The 23,390-nt window shown below is 46.6% G+C and overlaps 1 protein-coding gene and 1 pseudogene across 11 annotated transcripts in view; both read left to right on the top strand.

The window, feature by feature from the left end:
- Window positions 1-515: 515 nt before the first annotated feature.
- CACNA1A (calcium voltage-gated channel subunit alpha1 A) overlaps window positions 516-23,390 on the top strand; it is a 345,736-nt gene continuing 322,861 nt past the window's right edge. For 4 of the 11 annotated variants that reach the window (XM_060297031.1, XM_060297037.1, XM_060297038.1 and 1 more), the window contains exons 1-2: window positions 519-957; window positions 18,259-18,584. In XM_060297031.1, coding sequence (XP_060153014.1) covers window positions 18,313-18,584 — 272 coding nt within the window. In that variant the 5' untranslated portion in view covers window positions 519-957; window positions 18,259-18,312. Of the gene's footprint in view, window positions 958-18,258; window positions 18,585-23,390 lie in introns of all 11 variants that reach the window. The other 7 variants (XM_060297036.1, XM_060297035.1, XM_060297034.1 and 4 more) reach the window with 3 other exon arrangements.
- On the top strand, window positions 16,231-17,063 carry LOC115865510 (mitochondrial transcription rescue factor 1-like; annotated as a pseudogene).

Below are 23,390 nucleotides of genomic sequence, written 5' to 3'. Positions count from 1 at the left end.
TTTGGAAACCTAATTCTACACATGCAGCAAACAAACCTATAAGACTTGCAATCAATTGCTTTTTTGCATCTAAAGACTCCAATTTTCTTCTCTCTGTCTTTGTGTTCAGATAATACAACCCCCTCCGCCTTAAGGGAGGAGGTAGTGGGGTGGTAAGGAGAAGCTGTTTCGAGAGTGAACAGAAAAGACTTGGGGGGGGGCGGTTAGCATTGTTTTTGTAAGGGCGTCAATAATGTAGGTTGCAATCTGGCGGAGGGGAGATGGTTAAATTATAAGTGTGATTCCATATTCCCACTGCTTCACGCCTGTCACACACGCCACCTCCTCAAACCCCCCCTCCGCAAACCCCCTAAGTGGAAGAGAAAGAGCTCTCCTGTTACCACCTTTCCTCTGCTCCTTAAGAGAAGCCGGTCTGAAAGGAGGTAGAGTGGGTGATAAACAGAATCATTCCAGAGACTAGGGTCCTGCCCTGTGCTGGGAGGTTGAGGTGCAGTGTTAAGGGGTGGAGAGATGAGAGTAAGAATTCCCTTTATTTTCCTCTGAGACGCAGTGTGAGGACCGGGGGGCTGGATCTGTCTCCCTGTGCTGGGTTCCTGTGCAGTACTTTGCTGGAGATGATCAGGAGCTGATGTGATGCTAGTTCTCCCCTGTCTCCTCCCAGCATCAAGGAAACCTCCTCCTCCTTCTCTTTTTCCCCCCTGGCAGCTGGCACAGCAGCCCCACTTGGTGCCTGCCTTTGTGGGGAGCCCTCAGCTTGAAGAACAGCTGCTCTTGGCACCCCCTTTCTCTCCTCTCGGGGGCCCCCTTTTCCTTTCCATTGGGCAGGCAATGGATACGTGGACTTCAGCTGGCTTGGAGCCCTGGGTGCTGACAAGGTGGGACCTTCAGGGCAGCTGGAGGACTCTTTGCGCTGCCCAGTAACCACACAGCCTGAGCCCCGGAGCCGATGCGATACAGGTGAGTGAGCGATACAAGATCCTGGGGGCAGAGTCCTGCAGGCAGTCTAATCTTTATTTCCTTGCTGCAACGTTACCTGCATATGCAAAGGTAGAAACCCAATGACCCCCCCTTCCTGTGAATAGCTTTCCTTTGGGGGTGGGCAGTGTCCTTTGGTGGGGGCAGACTCCTGATTTCCAGCTTATACTTGTTTCTCGATGAAAAATCCATTTTCTTTCAACTGCCCTTAGCCCCCTTGTAGTACTTGATGTCTCTGCCACCTGCCCTGGACATGTGACATTTCCCCAATGACTATAGTTTCCAAGCTAAGTCTAATTCTACTTTTTTATGTCCTCCCCACCCCAGCACTCAAGTCTACATTAGTCTCTTTCTGCTTTAAGACCCAGGCAGTCTGGACAAGTGACAGAACTTGGAATCTTGCGTGCGTCCCCCTCCCCTATCGCCTACAGCTTTGTTGCGGGAGGCGGTCCCCGAAACAAAAGTTCGCGACGCCCGTGTAGCCGGGGTCCTTGTTTGCTGTGCTCAATGCAGCGTGAATGCGTTGGAAAAAGGGAGATGGCAGATGGCTGTTGAGGATAATGACACCGTCTTAGGAAACCAGTTGTTCTGTTTAATATTTAACATTCTCCCCTCCCTTGCTCCAAATGAAAAGCAGAGACAGCACTGACACCCCTCTAGACCAACCCCTCCCTTTTTAAAAATGTTTGGACAGAGTTGACTCTCCGGGTGGCTTTCATTTCTCAAGAAGTGAGAGAGACAGAATCCCTCTCCTCTCTCGCTCTCTCTCCGCTGACAGCTTCAGAGAACACGTGGCTGCCGCGGCTGGTGGGGGCAGAGGGGGAAGCGCCCCGCAGGCTGGGCTCCTCTGCCTTTTGCAGGGGCTCCTGCTTTCGGGGCTCCTGAGAGACTGAGCTGGGAGAAGGAACCAGAATAGAATGTAAACAGGAGGACAGAATACCTTCCCAGAGGTAGTAATCTCTGTTGAGGGTAAACGGACAGGAAGGGAGAGCTCATCCGTGTGCCCCATCTCTCCTTGGCTCCAAGCGAAGGTGCATTGAGGGTGGGGGGTCTCCGCTAGGTATCCGGGCTCCATCCTGAGTTTCCTGTTCTGAGTTGACAACTTCAGGGCAGACTTGCCATTTCCCATGCGGGCTCTTTCAAGGACAGTCCTAGGTGGGGAGAGGACGGGGGTAAGGTGGGGAGGAGGAGTCTAGGGTGTCTGTGGCTGACGCTGGCCCCTCATCTCCTACTCGGCTTCTAGTCCCTCCAATACCAAGCCCAGGCTGCAGGAAGTCTCCCAACTCCAGCCATCTTAGTAGCTGACTATTCCGTTGATATTGCTTTCCTCCAAGACACAGGGATTTGCAGAGTTACATAAAGATGTCACTCAGGGCAAATGCCATCCTCCCTCTAGATAAGACTGGTTTAAGTCAATGCTGCCTCTCCCCGTCCCCCAAAGTAAGGGGAAAGATCAGGACCGGGGTTCTGGAGGCAAAGGGCACATTTGACTTTGAACAAATGACTGGGTAAATGACCTGCAAAGTAATGCCAAGTGCAGCTCTTGGACATCACATGCTCCGGCAGAAGGTTTGACTTATTTATTTTATTATTCTTTTCGAAATGTTAGCTTACAGGACCAGAGGGCCCTTGATGGCCAAGGGCAAGTGAGGGAAGATTCTATTCCAGGATCTTTCAATCTCACTGTCTTCATAGTGACAGACAGGCAAGGGCTCTTGGCAAGCTCTCCTACCCCTTCCGGCAAGGCCAAGCCTGTCTGATGGCGGACAGTGAGCCTGACTTAACCGAGTGGGAGGGGCCGCTGGTCAGAATCTCCAGACCTTCTTCTCAAAGTGCAGACCTTGGACCAGCACCCTCTGGGAATGCAGAGTCTTGGGGCCCACTCAGCCCTGAGTTAGAATCTGCATTTGAACGGGATTCCGGAGCAGCTAAGTGCTGGTCAGAGTCTTAGAAGCCCTAGGGGCATCACTCAGCCCCTCTGTGCTTCAGTGTTCCTAGCTGATGATCAGGCTAACCATGGCACCCCAGTGGTAGGGGTCCTGGGAGGCCAGGCCAGGTGATGCTCAGTGCTGGGCACATAGTAGGTGCTCACTAAATCTTGGCCACTTTTTTTTGCTGTTGCTGTTCTTGCAAGAGTTCATCAATGTAATTTGGTTTTTAAAATATTTTTCTTTATTTTTTATTTTATTAACCATTCAGACCTACTAGAGAATGGACTTGAGGACACTGGGAGGGGGAAGGGTAAACTGGGACAAAGTGACATATATACACTACCAAATGTAAAACCGATAACTAGTGGGAAGCAGTTGCATAGCACAGGGGGATCAGCTTGGTGTTTTATGACCACCTAGAGGGGTAGGATAGGGAGGCTGGGAGAGAGGGAGATGCAAGAGGGAGGAGATATGGGGATATATGTATATGTATAGCTGATTCACTTTGTTATAAAGCAGAAAATAACACACCATTGTAAAGCAATTATACTCCAATAAAGATGTTAAAAAAAGGGAAAAAATTGAAGTATAGTTAATTTACAATGTTGTGTTAGTTTTAGGTATACAGCAAAGTGATATATATATATATATATAAAGAATATATATATATATTCTGATTCTTTTCCATTATAGGTTATTACAAGATAGTTTGTATAGTTCCCTGTGCTATACTTGACTACTTTTAAATTTCTCTCTGGAGCAAAGGTGTGTATCCAATTTCTTTACTTTTTTAATTGTAAAATACACCCAACATAAAGTCTACTGTTCTCACCATTTTAAAGGGAACAATTAAACGGCACTTAGTATGTTCAATAATGTTGTGCAACCATCACCTCTATCTAGTTCCAGAACTTTCTCTTCACACCAAAGCGAAGCTCTCTACCGATGAAGCAGTTATTCTCATTCCTCAGTCCCCCAGCGACTGGCAACCACCAATCTGCTTTCTGTCTTTACGGATTTCCCTCTTCTCCACGTTTCATAGAAATGCAGTCAGACAATAGGTGGTCTTTGTGTCTGGCTTCTTTTCACTTCTGATTTCTTCTGTAGTTCATGCTTCAGCTTTCCCTTTCTTCTGCGCGTCCCACCCATCCCTCCCCTGAGACATGCAAGTCAGATGAGTATTGGAAACATATTCTGGACCCAACTAAGCCACATGTTAATTCTTAGTGACCAAGAATAAAGTGTAGGGAGGCTCATCTTCAAATATTTTTTTCAGGACTGGAAACAGGGCTATTCACTTTTTTTTTTTTCCTTTTCTAAAAATGGTTCCAATTTTGGTATCCAGCTATTTTCCCCCAGCAAAAACCATCACTACAATTTTGTTTTTCTTTTTTTTTTGCGGTACGCGGGCCTCTCACTGTTGTGGCCTCTCCCGTTGCGGAGCACAGGCTCCGGACGCGCAGACTCAGTGGCCATGGCTCACTGGCCCAGCCGCTCCGTGGCATGTGGGATCTTCCCGGACCGGGGCACGAACCCGTGTCCCCTGCAGCGGCAGGCGGACTCTCAACCACTGCGCCACCAGGGAAGCCCTACAATTTCTTTCAGCCTTAAGGGGATGCAGCTTTTAGACGATTTCTTGAGAGTTTTAAGATCCCAAGATGTGCAATAATTGAGTCACAGTGGCACACAGTCGGTACTCAGTAAATATTTGCTGAACAAACGAAGCACATCAGGGCTAATAATTAGCATCGTAATGAGTTAATGTCTTACGTATTAATATGTTTATAACCATCCACAGCCACTGGCTGGCCGAAGTTGCAGAATGAATGAGGGAGATTGTGAAATCCCCACTAACGCAAAATACCAAGAAATCACAAACATGTATCGAAGGAAAAGTATTCCAAAGATGCAGCTGGTAGGTAAAACTACCCGCCCACTCCTGAGAACACAGAAGAGAGCAAATGCTTAACGGTTTAGTTTAAGGGAGCAACATTAGAGGAACACTCTAATGTTCCAACATTAGAGGAACACTCTCCCCTGGGAGAAGTTTTATTATTTTTTTCCTGGCAGTCTCTTCTTTTTCCTTTTAACCTTCCAGCACCAATAGAGTCAAGCAAGTTTAAGAATGATAAATGGTGTCCGGCGTATAGAACATGGGTCCAATTGTGATATTGCCCTGGACAAGAGGAATAATTGATCTACCTTTTTTTTTTTGGCCCTGCGGCTTGTGGGATCTCAGTTGCCCGACCAGAGATCGAACCCGGGCCACCGCAGTGAAAGCACCGAGTGCTAAGCACTGGACCACCAGGGAATTCCCTGATCTACCTTTCAATAAGTGTTCATTGTGTCCTTCCTGCTGGCCAGGCACTGTACTAGGCTTTGAGGATTCAGCAGAGGGTGGAATCATAATGGTAGCCACAGTCATAATAATATCAAACACGTCTTTAGGGAATTACCACGTGTGGGATGCTGTTCCAGGCACATTATGTAGAAATGAAACGATTTAATCCCCACAAGAACTCGATGAAATATGTGCTCTCATCATCCTCATTTTACAGATGGGGAAACTGTAGCCCAGAGAGGTGAAGTGACTTGTCCAAGGTCACACAGCAGGAGGGGGCAGATCCAGGATCCAAGCAGGTTGGTTGCAAAGCTGGGGCCATTTCTCTATCAACTCCCATCAGTCATTTGTTGAGGAATCTTCCAAGGGTAATAACTCCCCAGCACCTCTGGCGTGTCTCTCGCTCCTGCAGCCAGAACTAGCCCCATGCAGGGAGTGGCAGGTGCTGGAGGTAGAGAGCCATGGGCATTTGTGGGCAGGTGAGGGGTTTGGGCACTGACGAATTATCTTGGAGGCTTCAGAGCAGAAGCATCTTTTGAGCTGGACTTTGGGGGTAGGGAGATAGAAGGGCATTCAGGATGGAGGCAAAGAGTTGCAGAAGTTGGGGATGTGTTCAGGATTGGAAGTGAGGAGTCCTTTTGGGATTGGCCAACAGATGCCCTGATAGTCTATGATGAATTGGAGGGAGGAGAGACTCAGAACACAGAGGAAAGTATTACGGTCCATCTGCATGGGGCAAATGAGGGCCTGAACCATGGAAAGTGGGAGAGGAAGTATGAGGTAGAATCAGCAGCCCTGATGATGAGTAGAATGTGGGGTGAAGGAGGGAGAGAGGGAGTCCCACAATGGTTGGTGTGATCAATTCTACTGCTTTTTGGGTTTCTTACAAATCTGACCTCTAGAGGATGCCTGAGAACACCTGAGTCAGGTCAAGTCCCTCCTCTGCTTAGACTCTTCCATGCCTCCTACCTTACTCAGAGCAAAAGCGAAAGTCCTCCCTGTGGTCCACAAGGCTCCATACCATCTGTCCCTGTCACCTTCCTCTATCACCTCCCCCCATTCATCCCCTCACTCGCTCCACTCCAGCCACACAGGCCTCCTAGCTCTTCTTTGAACACACCAGACACGTTCCAGCCACAGGGCCTTTGCACAGGCTGTTGCCTCTGTCTAGACCGCTCTTCCCCCAGACACCCTCATGGCTCCTCCCTCACCTCCTTCAGATCTTTACTCAAATGCTTCTTTCCCACTAGGGTCTTTTCTGACCACCTTCTCTAAATGACATTCTCCTTCCCCTTCCTTTTCCTCCTCTCCTGTTTTCTTTCCTCCATCGGCATACTTTACTTGTTTATCTTGTTTCTTGTTTGTCTCCCCCTCTAGAATGTGAGTTCCATGAGGGCAGGGACCACGTCTGTTTTGTTCACTGCTGGGTCCCCAGTGTCTACAACACTGCCGGACACACAGTAGGTGCTTAGTGAATATTGCTGAATGAATGAATGAATGAGTGAGTGATGGGGAGGGTAACAGAGCCATGAAACTGAAGTTGGGAGGAGGATTCAGCTTGAGATTCAGTGGCTCGCATGGATCCTGCCCACCAGCTTAAGCCCTGGAGGTCTCCCATCCTTTCTCCTTCCTAAATCCCAGTCAGTGTCCTGAAGCCGTGAAAACCATCCGGCGGTGCCAGGGGATCTGTTCATCCTGGGGGGAGGGAGTGTGTGTATCCCTGTGCCGTGATGGGCAATTGAACGAGCAGGTGAAAAATGAGACCAGCTGTGACATGGTTTTTTCTCACCAGGGGATGGACCTTTGCAGCCGTATTCACGGCTATGCTGGCGTGCTGGTCTCGGCCTAGCCTTCAGCCTTTGCCATCTGGCCTGGCATTTTATTTAGCTCTGTTCTCCTGTATGTGGGGCAATTCTGGAGTTTGGCCCCAAGCGATGAGAGCTCTTGTTGGCTCTGGCTTTTTCATTTCACCTTGCTCTTAGCTTCTCGTTGCAAAGGTGGGGTATGGGGCGAATTCACACTGCCTGAGATGGGGTGGCTTTGGGTGGTCTGAATCAGCGTGAGAGCTCCGGTCTGTGTCTAGATCTACTTATCGGTGCCCTCAATAAGTGGGTATTTGATGCTGGGAGGCAAGAAAGCTGAAATTCTAGGGTAACTGTGAATATTTAAGTACCTTCAAGAAGATGGGGGGTGGAATTCTCTGGCGGTCCAGTGGTTAGGACTTCGAGCTTCCACTGCAGGGAGCACGGGTTCGATCCCTGGTCAGGGAGCTAAGATCCTGCATGCTGCGCAGCGTGGCCAAAATAAATTAAAAAAAAAAAAAAAAAAGATCAGGAATTCCCTGGCAGTCCAGCGGTTAGGAATCTGCGCTCTCACTGTTGGGTTCAACCCCTGGCTGGGGAACTAAACCCCCACAAGCCACGTGGCACGGCCAAAAAAAAGAGAAGGTGGGTGGATGTTTCTGGATCACCTGTTAAGAGTTTTTTTGTTTTTTGTTTTGTTTTAATTTATTTTATTTTTGGCTGAGTTGGGTCTTCGTTGCTGTGTGTGGGCTTTCTCTGGTTGTGGTGAACGGGGGCTACTCTTTGTCGTGGTGTGCAGGCTTCTCATTCCAGTGGCTTCTCTTGTTGTGGAGTACGGACTCTAGGCACGTGGGCTTCAGTAGTTGTGGCACACGGGCTCAGTAGTTGTGGTGCATGGGCTTAGTTGCTCCATGGCATGTGGGATCTTCCAGGACCAGGGCTCGGACCCGTGTCCCCTGCATTGGCAGGCAGATTCTTAACCACTGTGCCACCAGGGAAGCCCCTGTTAAGAGTTTTTCTACACTTTTTTTTTTGGTAAAACAGACATAACATAACATTTACCATTTTAACAATTCTTCAGTGGTATTGTGTACATTCATAATGTTCTGCATCACCACCATCCATCTCCAGAACTCTTCTCATCTTCCCAAACTGAAACTCTGTCCCTGTTAAACACTAACTCCCATTTCCCCTTCTCCCAGCCCCTGGCACCCAGCATTTTACTTTCTGCCTCTATAATTTGACCTCATATAAGTGGAATCAAACAGTACTTGTCCTTTTGTGACTGGCCTTCTTCACTGAGCATAATGTCCTCAAGGTGCGTCCATGTGGTAACATGTGTCTGGATTTCCTTCCTTTTCAAGGCCAAATAATATCCCCTTGGATATTTTGTTTATCCATTCATCCATCGATGTGCACTTGGATTGTTTTCTGTTGTTACCAGTCAACACTCCCACCAACAGTGCATGAGGGTTCCCTTTTCTCCATATCCTTGTGAGCATATGTCATCTCTTGTCTTTTTGATGACGGTCATTCTAAAGGGTGTGAAGTGATACCTCATTGTGATTTTGATTTGCATCTCCCTGATGATTAGTGACGTTGAGCACATTTTCATGTGACTGTTGGCCATTTGGATGTCTTCTCTGGAAAAAAATGTCTATTTAGTTCCTCTGCCGATTTTTTAATCCATTTTTTGGTTTGTTTTGCTACTGAGTTGTATGAGTTCTTTATAGATTTTGGATACCAACCTCTTATCCCATATATAGTTTGCAAATATCCTTCCCCATTCTGTAGATTGCCTTTTTGTGTTGCTGATGGTTCCTCTTGCTGTACAGAAGCTTTTTAGTCTGATGCAGTCCCACTTGTTGATTTTTGTTTTTATTGCTCCCTGTTAAAAGTTTTCACTTCTAGGTAGAGTCTTAACACTTGTTCCTTACCTGGCTACCTGCTCTGAAGGTTGTCTGTTCAGGGTCTGGAAATCACTTTTACTATCAGCCAAATAAAACATCTGGAAAGTGACGAATGCATTTGAAGGTCAGTTCAAAATGACATTTGGATTAGCTTCGTCTTGGTTGTTAGAATCCACGGTCTGTTGAAGTTCACACTCTTCAGCCTAGAACTCAGGAGGGGATACCATTTCTTTCCGTGGGTCTTAGCAACCCTTGTTTTGTCTGGGGCTAGATTAAGATGGCTTATTGACAGATCTTAGCACACAGAGCAAGATTGGAAGGAATGAGACTGCCTAACAGAAGCTCAAACAACAAGTAGAAGAAAGAGAATGAAGGCTGAGAGAGAGAACAAGAGGAAAGAGGTGAGAGGAAATGATTTCTTGCAGAGATGCTATAATTAGCTCTTTTTTTAAAAAAAAAACTTTATTGGAATATAATTGCTTTACAATGGTGTGTTAGTTTCTGCTGTATAACAAAGTGAATCAGCTATACGTGTACATATATCCCCATATTCCCTCCCTCTTGTGCCTCCCTCCCACTCTCCCTATCCCACCCCTCTAGGTGGTCACAAAGCACCAAGCTGATCTGCCTGTGCTATGCAGCTGCTTCCCACTAGCTATCTATTTTACAGTTAGTAGTGTATATATGTCCATGCTACTCTCTCGCTTAGTCCCAGCTTACCCTTCCCCCTCCCTGTGTCCTCAAGTCCATTCTCTACATCTGCGTCTTTATTCCTGTCCTGCCCCTAGGATCATCAGAACCATTTTTTTTTAGATTCCATGTATATGTGTTAGCATACGGTGTTTGTTTTTTCTTTCTGACTTACTTCACTCTGTATGACAGACTCTAGGTCCATCCACCTCACTACAAAAAACTCAGTTTTTGCTTCTTTTAATGGCTGAGTAATATTCCATTATACATATGTACCACATCTTCCTTATCCATTTATCTGTTAATGGACACTTAGGTTACTTCCATGTCCTGGCTATTGTAAATAGTGCTGCAATGAACACTGTGGTACATGTCTCTTTTTGAATTATGGTTTTCTCAGGTTATATGCCCAGTAGTGGGATTGTTTGCTGGGTCATATGGTAGCTCTATTTTTAGTTTTTTAAGGAACCTCCATACTGTTCTCCATAGTGGCTGTATCAATTTACATTCCCACCAACAGTGCAAGAGGGTTCCGTTTTCTCCACACCCTCTCCAGCATTTACTGTTTGTAGATTTTTTGATGATGGCCATTCTGACCAATGTGAAGTGGTATCTCATTGTGGTTTTGATTTGCATGTCTCTAATGATTAGTGATGTTGAGCATCTTTTCATGTGTTTGTTGGCAATCTGTATGTCTTCTTTGGAGGATTGTCTATTTAGGTCTTCCACCCATTTTTGGATTGGGTTGTTTGTGTTTTTGATATTGAGCTGCATGATTAGCTCTCTTTTTAATAAATGCTTTGGTGTTCTCAACAGGATGCCACACCTGTGTAGATTCCCCTTGAATGCAAAGATTTCAGAGCACAAGAAAAACATTCATTGAATGAAGCCAGTGTTGCTTCCATCAAGTAGTATATTAGTTAGGGAAAGGCTATGGACTTACTGATGTCCCCCTAAATTCATATGTTGAAGACCTAACCCCCAATGGGATGGTATTTTGAGATGGGAGGTAATTAGGTTTAAACAAGGTCATGAGGTTGGGGCCCTCATGATTGGATTAGTGTCCTTATACAAAGAGATACTAGAGAACTCGTTCTCTCTTTCTCCTCCATGTGAGGACACAGAGAGAAGGTGGTCATCTACAAACCAGGAGGAGAGCCCTCCCCAGGAACTGACCTGGTCTTGGACTTCCAGCTTTTTGAACTGTGAGAAAGTAAATGTTTGCTATTTAAGCCACTCAGTCTATGATATTTTGTTATGGCAGCCCGAGCTGACTAAGTCAGGAATGCTGCTGTAACAGGTAGGTTCCCAGTTGGATAAAAAGTTAAACACAGCAGAAGTTTGTTTCTAACTCACCTGATTGCCCTGGGAGGGTGTTCCTATTCAGTGGATGGCTCTCCTCCTCCACACAGTGACTCAGGGACCCAGGCCACCATGCTTTCGTGGCTCTACCACACAGGGGGCCCTTAGTGTCTTCCATATCTAGCCAGGAGAGGAGAAAGGGAACTTATTGAGGGCACACCTGCTTCTTAAATCTTTGGCCCAGGGTGATACTCTACACTTCTGCTCACATTCCATGGGTAAAAATGAGTCACATGGCCATACCAATTCAAGAGGAGCTGGGAGTTTAGTCCCCGATCACTATCTATTCCCCAGGGTGTTGCCTTCATTTTGGTGGCAGTATCTGTCAAATTTTAAAACGCACATAATCTTTAAAATATTGATAGCAAGGCCACTTCTAGAATTCATCCTACAGAAAAACTTGTAGCAGCTTCATGGGGACTTATGTACAAAATGATGGCTACAACATTTTGAGGAACAGCGAAAAATGAAAAAGAGCCTGATGTCCACACTAGATAAATTCTATGGAGTCATTCGAAAACCCTATAGGAACTGGTGCGGAATGTCAATTAAGATATATTATTAAGTGCAAAGACAGTCACAGACTTTTATGTATATATGTTTATGTACATATATGCATCTATATAGATACCTGTATATATGGATACATATAAATAATCTCACAGTTTTTACAAATTCTTGTAAAAATTATTCTACATGATTGGGATTGTGTATTAGTTTTTTTGTGCTGCCCTATCAAATGACCACAAAATGACTAGCTTACCAACAGCATGCGTTTATGATCCCACAGATTCCATGGGTTAGAAGTCTGATAGGCTTGTCTGGGTTGCAATCAAGGTGTTGGTGGGCTGTGTGCCTTTCTGGACACTCTGGGAAGAATCCGTTTGCTCTTTCATTCAGGCTATTGGCAGAAGTTGGTATTAAGCTGTTGCAGGACTGGGGTCCTGTTTCCTTGTTGGCTGGAAGCTGGAGGTTGTTCTCAGCTTCTAGAGGCCACCAGCATTCCTTGGTTTGTGGCCCCTTCATCTCAGAACTGATGACCATGGGTCAAGTCCCTCTCATGCTTCTTATCTCTCCTGCCTCACCTTCCATAGCATCTCTGACCTATTCTTCTGCCTCCCTCTTCTACTTTTAAAGGCCTACGTGATGACCTTGGGCCCATAGGGATAACCCAGGATACTCTCCCTATTTTAAAGCACGTAACCTAGTTCCACTTTCTTTTGCCATGTTATGTAACATACTCATGTGCCAAGATCATGGGGGACAAAATCCTTCCTACCCCAGATTGTTTATGTTTTGGGAGAAGTGGGCCTGGCAAGGAAAAAGCTCAGTGTCAGACTTTGGGTTGGACCTCAGAGAGAGGCCTTGGGAGTCCCAGGAAACCTGCATCTACATCCCTGACCTGTCTGCTCCAGGCTGATTGACCTTGAGTGAGCCATCGCACCTCTCTGAACCTCAGTGTTATCTGTAACACGAGGGAGTAGATTTCCCACTTCCTCTGGGACTTGTGTTTGGGTGGGGATATCTGGCTTATATCCCTTTTTCTGCCCAATTCAAAGCTTGATTGTAAGGAGGAAGGGCATATCTAATTTCTCTTAATGAATTTAATGATTATTTTAGCTTTAAAAATATTTGTAATGATGTAACAAATATGCAGAAAACTGCACAAATGAATTTTTACACACGTCTGTATACTGTTTTCCCACCATCACCCAGGTAAAGGTTTAAGGAATTTCCATCCCCTCAGTGGGTTGTCAGGTTAAGCAAATTAAAAAAATATAGGAGACCACTAGTTAAATTTGAATTTCAGATAAACAATGAATAGATTTTTATCATAAGTATATCTCATATAGCTAGACATCCTGTGTTTTATCTGGCAGTCCTACCAGTAGGCTCCCTTGTTGTTTTAGCCCAACACCCCTTCCACCCCAAAGGTCAACAGTATTCTGACTCTCATCACCATAGATTAGTTTTACCTGTTTCTGAACGTCATATCAGTGGAATCACACAGTGGGTCCTGCTCTGTGTCCGTCTGCGAGATTCATCCACACTGCCTGTGGCATATTCTTTTTCATTGCTGTGTAGTATTCTGTTTGATGGATGCATCACACCCTATTTTACTATTTTCTTGTTGTTGGACCTTTGGGTTGTTTCCAGTCTTAAGCTACTATGAATAGAGCTTTATGAACATGACTTTCAGTGGCTAGATGCAGTTAGGAGTGAAATTACTGGCTATTTTTAGTTTTAAAATTTTCCTCCCAAATGGAGAAAAAAGACATCCTCCCACACCAGTGAATAAATTGAAGCCTTGTAGGGTTACATTCCAGGCCCTGCCTGGTCTTATTTTTGTTTCTTGGATGAAGGAACTCGTGGGGCATTTTTGAGTTCCCATCCTCTCTAATGTGTTTAAGGAGCCTGTGAAGTTTTAGAGAACGCTTTTCCTCTACTTTTATTTTAACTTAATTTTTGTATTAAAATTTTTAAAATCACACTTTATTTTTATTTATTTGTTTGCCTGCACTGTGTGGCTTGTGGGACCTTATTGATAGCTCCCCAACCAGGGATCGAACCCGGGCCCTCAGCAGTGAGAGGGGGGAGTCCTGACCACTGGACTGCCAGGGAATTCCCTTAATTGATTTTTTTATTGAAGTATAGTTGATTTACAATGTTATATTAGTTTCAGGTATACAGAAAAGTGCCATATATATGCATATATATATTCCTTTCCAGATTCTTTTCCAATATAGGTTATTACAGAATATTGAGAATAGTCCCCTGTGCTATACAGTAGGTCCTTGTTGTTTATCTTTCTTATATTTAGCAGTGTGTGTCTGTTACTCCCAAAATCCTAATTAGGAATCCTATCCCTCCTATCCCTCCGCCCTATCTTTCCTCTTTGGTAACCATAAGTCCTCTACTTTTAGGTACCATATCTTTTACTAATTTTTAGTAGTTTCACCTGTGGGTAGTGAAGCCTGGTGCCCAGCCCAGCTGTGTAAATGTCCCTGTCCATATGGGGGTGGTACACAGAAGGCCCCCAGACTTCCCTGCTGTCCCTCCCTCCCTGCTTTTCCCCCGGTAGCTCCTGGACCAGCCTGTATTAATCAGGAGCATCTCCAGGTACCATCTGGTTGCTATGGCAACTCAGGCTGGTCCAGGCTTGGCAATGGGGGTCAACCCCCCCTCTCAAGTGTGGTTTCAGTTTGGATTCGGGGAAGTAGACACACGTGATACCTGGTACTTCAGGGAAGTTCTATTCTGATTACATTAACAGTAAGGTTTTTTTCTGGCCTCAGGCTTAATGCCGCTTCTTTCCTTCTATTTGCTTTTCCCTCATTGTCATCTCTTTGCACCGTCTATTCGTGGAACCTGGCTGCTTCTAGGGGAAGCAAACCCCACACGCTTTGCCATTTTCTCTGCACTGTGGTTGGACAAACAGAGAGAGGGAACAGCACACCTCGTCACGGGCCCCCGCAGGTGCCAGGGAAGGACACCTGGCTGGAAGCGCCCGTTGGCCAGGGATGTGTTTGTTTCTTGTGTGTACACACAGGACAGGTGGGGCTCTGTTGTTAAAAGCACCTGTGAGGGCTCTGCAGAGCACACTCGATGGTGTTTGCTTGAGCAGCTGTTCCCCGCCCTCCCCCAGCTTCCAGGCTCCACCCACCTGCCACAATAGCCACCTGAGAGCCAATGTTGACCAAGCGCTTTCCATGGCCTGGTGCTGTGCTCAGGGCGCTGCCTTCCCACGGGTTAACCCACTGACCCCTCACAATGGCTCTCTGTACTACTTATGATTATCCCCACCTCGTGCAGGAGAAGACAGAGACTCAGAGGATTAAGTAAGGCTGGGGACCACACAGCTAGTTGATTGCGTGCTGGGGTTGGACCAGGCTCTGGAATAAGCCTTCTTTCCCACCACGCTTCATCCCTTCCTTACTTAGGAGAAGTCCTGGAGCCCCGGCAGCAGTTTTCTAGGTGCTTGATGATGTTTTCTTGGGTAGACGCAGCGCTAAGACCATTCATTCAGGTAAGAAATATTTAAGGTGTCAGGGACCCAATGGCAAACAATATAGGTCAAGATCCTTGTACGTACGGCACAAACATCCTGAGATAAAGCCCCACGAGGAAGACCTCATTGGAAGCTGTGATGGGGAGTGCCTGCATCTGACCCTCGCCTGAATGATGAGAGGAAGCTGAACCATCAGAGATGATGAGTTGGTCTTCTTAGGAGAGGCTGGGAGAGCTCTCATTTCTTTGAAGCCTTTAAGCTGAGCAAGAGGAAATAGTCAGGAGGGAGATTAGCCTCTACTCCCACACCTGGTTCTTTGCACCCATCTCCTTACACCTCTGGGTGTTGAGGTGACTCTTGCAATATTTGTGCGTGAGACTTAGGCTCCTAATTCTACTTCGTTCATGCCGGCCTTCCAGTGGGTTTACTTTTCTTGGACAGACACTGGGAGGCTAGTGGTGGGGGCTGATAGGTGGAGAAAATCAGTCTGAGGTTAAAAATATGATGTTGGGTGAGCTGTGGATCTGAAAGCCATGGGCCATCTCACTCCTAGAAGAACCACGGTCCTGAGTGATTTGCCCCATCACCTCCCCGCCCTCATCTCCTCTACTCTCCTCCTCACTCACAGCTACCCAGGCCCCATCGTTGTTCCTTGAGCAAGTCACACACAGCCAAGCCTCAGGACCTTTGCATGTTCTGTTCTCTCTGCCTGGAACACTCTTCTCTCAGATACCCAGCAGAACTACTGCGTCACCCCCTTCAGGCCTCTGCTCAGATGTCACCTCCTCAGTGAGGCCATCTCTGACCCCCTATTTAATACAATAACCAGCCCACCCATCACTTCCTGTCATCCTCTGCAGTGAGCGGAATTGCATCTCCTGCCCCCAAATTCATATGTTGAAGTTCTAACCCACAGTAGCATGTGACTGTATTTGGAGAGAGGTCTTTTAAAGACATAATTAAGGCTCCTCTTCCCTGCCTACACTCCTGCCAGGTCTCCCTGTGAGTCTATCGCATCCTGCCTGGGTCTGGCCAGCTTGGGATGCCTTGTGGACCCCGGGGGCTGTAGGGTCCGTGGGAGCCCAGTGGGATGAGGCTGTCTGCCCCTGGGCCTGGCTGCTCCTGCTGGCAGCAGGCGCAGATCGGGAGCTCAAGGATGCTGGTGTCCAGTTTCCCTTGACCTTGAGGACCCGGGAAGGTCATTTGCACCATGGCTATGGCTAGTGTCAGATTGCCCAGCAGTGTTTAAAGGAAGTCAGATGCCTGGATTGGACTCTGCAGAGACACCTTCACACGAACACTGTGCTTCCTGGAATCAATACTTTTGTTTTTCTAGTACCAAGTTAAATGCGTCACATTATAAAACATTTTTGTTTTTTTGGCCGCACTGCACAGCTTGCAGGATCTTAGTTCCCCGAACAGGGATTGAACCGGTTGCAGTGGAAGCACAGAGTCCTGATCACTGGACTGCCAGGGAATTCCCATAAAACGCTTTTGTGTAACATTGTCTCACTGAGACTCCCAAGGCTTTTAATATCTCCAGAATATATTTTCCAATTTTCCATAAGACTCAAAAGTCATATAAGCTCTAAGAAATCCACTAAAAAGACTCTTCAAAAAGTAGAAGATGGAGGGGACTCTGATGAAGAGAGTGACCATAATGAATGAGCAGGAAGAGAAGCCTGAGGACGACCCCACTGGGGTCAAAGATTATAAAGACCTGAACAAAAGTAGCTCAGTCTTTTCGGTATGATGTTATTCAGAAGCTAGGCCTAGATATCAGAAGAAATAAAGTAAACCCCACAAAGGTGAACTCAGGCTAAATGGGGGAAAATTATGGAAGAAAAGCAGCATGGTGAAAGTGGGAGGTAGGTTGGATCTTCTAATGGGAGAGGATAAAGAAGCAGAAACAGAGACGGTGATGCAGATTCTCCTGAAAAAAAAAAAAAAGTGTTTAAAGAGAAGACTGGCAGTGAGAAATACAGAGTAGTGTTCCGACAGTGGAAGAAATTGAAATTGCCTAAAAAGAGTATGCTCAAATAAATGGATTCCTTTTCAGCAAGAAACCTGCTTTTTAGTGGTGGGGGAAGGGCCAGGTTAAAGAGAGGACTTTTTTAAAAAAAATAAAGTTCTCCTACCATTTGGGGAAAAAAAGAAAAAAAAAAAGTGGTAATTAAGGTAAAATGAAGAGGAAATTAGGACACAGACACACCCAGAGGGGAGACCATGGGAAGACACAGGGAGAAGCCAGCCATCTATAAGCCAAGGAGAGGCCTCAGAAGAAACCAACCCTGCTAACACCTTGATCTCAGATTTGCAGCCTTCAGAATTGTGAGGAAATAAATTTCTGTTATTTAAGCCACCCTGCATGTGGTACTTTGTTATGGCAACTCCAGCAAATGAATATACCTTTCCTGCTTAATTGCCCTCCACTGCACTCTTCAGCTCCTAATCCCCACATGATGTACTTATTTTGTCCAGCGTCTACCTCACCCTCTAGAACCTCTATGCCACGAAGAGGGAAACATTCGCATGTCTCATTTACACTGTGTCCCCAGCACCCAGTGCAAGGCCTGCACACAGTGGCTGCTCGCTCAGCGTTTGTTGAGTGAATAAGTGAATGAAATGGAGACAAAGATCTTTTCCGGGCTCTCAGTCCCTCTGGGGCTGAATATCCACCTGATATATTCATGAGAGGCAAGAACTCTGTCCCTTTTCTCTTTTTAAAGAACCAGCCAAGGTGGCAAAGAGCGGGCTCACTCACAGATGGCCATACCCTGTGTGGATTTTTAAAACGACCTTTGAACTCGTCCTTTTAGTTTTCTAAATGACACTCTGGGGCTCACAGGACCCAGGGACCAGCCGAGAGTGAACAAGCAGGCTCTTGATGACCCATTTTGCCGAGGGCAACACTGAGATGCTGAGAAATACGGGGTCCCACCCTCCGTGGCGGGCGCCTGGGAGGTGGACCGAGTGCTCTGCGACACAGCCTCGTGGTCTTTTGCTCCATGGTGCTGCCTCTGTTGCTGGGCAGCTCCTAAGAACTGGCTTCCCAGCCCCGAGTTGCCAAGGAAATACTAAATCCCGTTGGGCCGGGCCTGGGGTGTATTTTGACTTCCTGTAAAGGAGGCCAGCCCCCTGTGCGGTCCTCCGACCTCCCTTCTCTTCCTCCCTGTGTTTGCTCTCTGCATCCCCCTTACCTTCGCTCTTTCTCGCTCTCTTCTCTCTCCTCCTCTAGTTTCATCCCGGGCTGGAGGCAGAAGACCCTGGGATTTCTGCGTGAGGCCCATGGATGTCGAAGTCCTCCCGGGTCCTGGACCCCATGTTCTCGCCCCGCAGTTATGATGCCCTGCACGACCGCGGCTTGGGGCCTGCAGGTACGGACGGCGCCCCCGCGGGCACAGTCAGCATCCCTCAGGACTCGCGGACCCACCTGATGAGCGGCGGCTGCAAGGGCCCTCCCCTGAAGCGGCGGGGCGGCGTGGTGGACCACCGGGATGTCATCTTGGCCCACCAGGCGCATAAAATCCACAGCACCCCCCAGGCCAGGAGGAAAGAATGGGAGTGAGTATGCACGGGGTGGACAGCCAGCCCCAGCCCGGGACAGGGACCCGGCTTGGGGAGCAGTAAACGGGGTCTCTTGGGGTCAGGTAACGCTTGTTTCTGACAAGCTTCTGCGGCGGGGTGGCGGAGGTGGGGGTTGGCGTGCGGGGGCGGATTCAGACGGCTGGGCTGGTTGCTGAAATCTCAAATCTCAAATTCCTTCCCAGCCTGTTGATCCATACCCGCTGCCTGGAGTCCCTTCTGTGAACCCCTGGGGCACCCACGGGGCAGCAACAAAGGGGTTAATTATGGGCGTGGCGGGGCGTGCTCGCAGGACTCTGCTCCGGGGTTCCGTGAGTGTCCACTCAGAGGGGTCGGCAAATCTTTCCAATGGGATGGACATTTCCGAACCAGGATGAGAAATGCCATTTTCTGGCGGGGGGGGGGGGGTGGTGGAAAGCGGGAATCACACTTCCACCTCAAGCCCTGAGCTTAAACCTGAGAAGTGGGGTGGGCAGAGGGTGGGTGCCGGGTTGGGAGGATGTGGTGAGTCCGGTGACTCTGGTCCTGGGACCCCTTTCTCTTTGCCAATGACGCCCAAAGTGGGTCTTCTCCTGGGAGCCACCATAGGGTGGAAGGGTGGGCTTTGAGAGCTCTGCTGTGTGGTCTTGGGCAAGTGACCTCTCTGGGCTCGATCACCGCCCCTGAAGTCTCTCTTTCTAGGCTGTTGGAGGGTTGAAGGTGGTTTGTGTGAAGGCTCAGTCCCCCCGTATGGAGGGAGAGCTGGTACTTTTTTCTTTTTCTTTTTCTCAAGAGCTTCTTTGGCCAAGGCTCAGAGCTGAGTGGATTCCTGGGCAGACAGCAGGGAAGTGGGATGTGAATGTGAGTTTAGGGCTCTTGGAGCTGAGGCTGACAAGGACACAAATCAGTCCTGGGGACCCGGAAATCGCTTCTCCCACCCACTTCACGCCAGCCAGTCTGACCTCTAGGAAGCTAACAATGTCTTCACCAGGCTTCCTTCTGTCTGCTGGAAGGGGGAACTGGGTTATAAATGCCAGTTGGGTTTGGAGTGTGCTGATGAGGAGTGCATAAGTACAGAGTGCAATGAAAACTGTATTATCGAAAGGAGCCAGTGCTCATTTTGAATTGGAGGGCTTCAGGTTAGGTGAGAAAGGTGGAGCCCATGTGGCCTCTGAGGTGGTTTCCTGAGGTTAGGCTGACATCTGGTGGCACATTCAGGCAACATCTCGAAAGGCAACGTGGTGACCAAGCTTTATTTTTTTTCCCCCATGCTGTCTTCCTTTTGACAATCTCTCCTCTCCATCCACACATCTAACCACCCACCCACCTGTCCATCCATCCACTCACCCACACATCCACTCACCAATCATCCATCCATCCAACCATCCACTCACCCATCTTTCTATCCATCTATCCATTCATCCCTCTCCCCATCCATCCATCCCTTCACCTGCACACTTTTCCATCCATCCATCCATCCATCCATCCTTCCATCCATCCATCCTTCCATGCACACACTTACTCACCCATCTTTCTATCCATCTATCCATTCATCCATCTCCCTATCTATCCTCCCATCCATCCTTACATCCATTCACCTGTCCATATTTCTATCCATCCATCCATCCACCCACCCATCATTTCATAAATACCCAGGGTGCACCTAATATCTGCAGCTGCAATGCTAAATACCACTCCTCTCTTATCCCCTCTCCAGAACTCGCCTTCTCTCTCCCCTCCCTTCCCATTTATTTCCATTCTTCTCCTGTTTCCTTTTATTTTCTTTCTTTTTAAAATTAATTAATTATTCTTTGGCTACATTGGGTCTTCGTTGCTGTGTGTGGGCTTTCTCTAGTGGTGGTGAGCGGGTGCTACTCTTTGTTGTAGTGGGCGGGCTCCTCACTGCAGTGGCTTCTCTTGTTGAGGAGCACGGGCTCTAGGTGCTCGGGCTTCAGTAGTTGTAGCACGCAGGCTCAGTGGTTGTGGCTCGCAGGCTCTAAAGCACAGGCCCAGTAGTCCTGGTGCCCGGGCTTAGTGGCTCTGCGGCATGTGGGATCTTCCTGGACCAGGGCTCGAACCCGTGTTCCCTGAATTGGCAGGCGGATTGTTAACCACTGCGCCACCAGGGAAGCCCCTTTTATTTTCTTTTGAAAAAGAAATTTGATTAGTTCTTGCAGAAAATGAGGCTTCTTTAAGGGGTTAGAGTGAGTTATTTCTGCATACCCACTGAAAATAGATTTTTAGGATAAAGAAAAGTGTCACAGTGACTTAAAGAACTTAAAAACCCTGTTGCCCAAGGAAAATGATAACTATAATTTCTAATAATAATGACAGCTAATGTTTATTGGGCACCTACTGTATGCCAGACACTTTTTTTTTATTTTTTAACATCTTTATTGGAGTATAATTGCTTTACAATGGTATGTTAGTTTCAGCTTCACAACAAAATGAATCAGTTATATATATACATATGTTCCCATATCTCTTCCCGCTTGCGTCTCCCTCCCTCCCACCCTCCCTATCCCCCCCCTCCAGGCGTTCACAAAGCACCGAGTGCCAGACACTTTTGATCTTGTTGTCTTGTTATAACTCTGCCATGCTGCAGATTCTACATTATCCCCAATTTACAGATGAATAAAGAGAGGCTGAGAGAGGCGAAGTAACTTGCTAGACACTGGCAGACCTGAGATTCGAACCCCAACCTGTCGGAGTCCCAAACTCAAACTCTTTTTTTTTTTTTTTTGCGGTACGCGGGCCTCTCACTGTTGTGGCCTCTCCCGTTGCGGAGCACAGGCTCCGGACGCGCAGGCTCAGCGGCCATGGCTCACCGGCGCAGCCGCTCCGGCATGTGGGATCTTCCCGGACCGGGGCACGAACCCGTGTCCCCTGCATCGGCAGGCAGACTCTCAACCAGTGCGCCACCAGGGAAGCCCCAAACTCAAACTCTTAATCATTTGGCTGAAGAGTTTCTACAACAGCAAGTGGCAGGGATTTTCTCTTAAATAACGCAGAAAATAAAGCCAACCACATCAGGGAGAAAGAGAGAAGCATTGCAGGGTATTCAGAATCAGGAGACGTTGCTTACAGTGCCATTTCCATCACAACCTCCTTGAATGGCTAACTTATGCCCCAGTTTCCCATTCCAGTCACTTTCTAGGACCATAAAAAGACTTGAAGGGTCTTTATAGCTACAATCTCCAAACTTCTAATCTCCTACCCCTACCAGTAAAACAAACACATTTTCAACACGCACATAATGTATATATTTTTGCTTATCGATTATATAAGTATTCTGCTGAATTTATTATATGCACTATAAAATATACATAAAAATAGAAATGCCCAAAGGATGAGACATCAGTGAGATAAGTATGTTTAAATGGTTTTAATTTTTTAAATTTAGTGGTACAAAATACTGTTGCTAACATGTTTTGTGTGTGTGTTACACATTTTAATTTTTATTTATTATTTTAAAATTTAATTTTTAAGTTCATTTTTATTTAAAATTTTATTTTGTTTTATTTTTTAATTGTATCGTTGATTTACAATGTTTTATTAGTTTCAGGTGTACGGCAAAGTGATTATATATGTAACTATATATATAGTTTTTCAGATTCTTTTCCCTTATAGGTTATTACATAATATTGAGTAGAGTTCCCTGTGCTATACAGTGGGTCCTTGTTGGTTATCTATTTTATATATAGTAGTGTGTATATGTTAATCCCAACCTCCTGATTTATCCCTTCCCCCTCCCCCTGCTATCGTGTTTTAGAAGTTTGTCTTCACTTTTCAAACATTGTGTTTTGTCAGAGTTCTTTATTCTGAAAATGTTCAAATACACTAAGAGCAGAGAGAAGAGCACAGTGAACCCGACAAACCCATCACCCAAATACACTAATTATCAAGATTTTGTCAGACTTACATCATAAATCCATTTTCCTTTCCTATTTTCTGAGCTATTTTAAAGCAAATCCCAGACCTTATATGATTTTACAAACTTCAGACTACATGTCTAAAGCACACAGACATTTTCTTACTAATATCACACTGACAAAATTAACAATGATTTTTTAAAAATATATTTTATTTTATTTTATTTTTGCGGTACGCGGGCCTCTCACTGTTGTGGTCTCTCCCGTTGCGGAGCACAGGCTCCGGACGCGCAGGCTCAGCGGCCATGGCTCACGGGCCCAGCCGCTCCGCGGCATGTGGGATCTTCCCGGACCCGGGGCACGAACCATGTCCCCTGCATCGGCAGGCGGACTCTCAACCACTGCGCCACCAGGGAAGCCCAACAATGATTTTTACATCACCTAATTTCCAGCCCACATTCAAATTTCCCTGCTTGTTTTTTTTACAGTTGATTTCTTTGAGTCAGGAAAGTCTGTGTCTTGCATTTGGTGGCCATATCTCTTTTTTTTAAGTTGTGGTGAAATAGATATAACATAGCATTTACCCTTCTAACCACTTTTAAGTGTGCAGCTCGTGGCATTAAGTACATTCACATTTTGTTCAACCACCACCACCATCCATTTTCAGAACTCCTTTCATTTTGGGAAACTGAAAGTCTGTCCCCATTAAACACTAACAGCCAATCCTCCCTCCCCACATCCTCTGGCAACCACTATTCTACCTTCTGTCTCTATGAATTTGGCTGCTCTAGGGACCTCATTTAAGTGGAATCGTACAGTGTTTGTCCTTTTAGCATAATGCCCTTGAGGTTCATCCGTGGAGTCACATGTGTCAAAATTTCCTTCCTTTTTAAGACTGTATACTATTCCATTTTATGGATGGACCACATTTTGT

Source organism: Globicephala melas, chromosome 3 (assembly GCF_963455315.2).
Source record: "Globicephala melas chromosome 3, mGloMel1.2, whole genome shotgun sequence".
NCBI classification, from domain to species: Eukaryota; Metazoa; Chordata; class Mammalia; order Artiodactyla; family Delphinidae; genus Globicephala; species Globicephala melas.
Note: the sequence above shows the minus strand (reverse complement) of the source record. Positions and strands in the feature narration are given on the sequence as shown.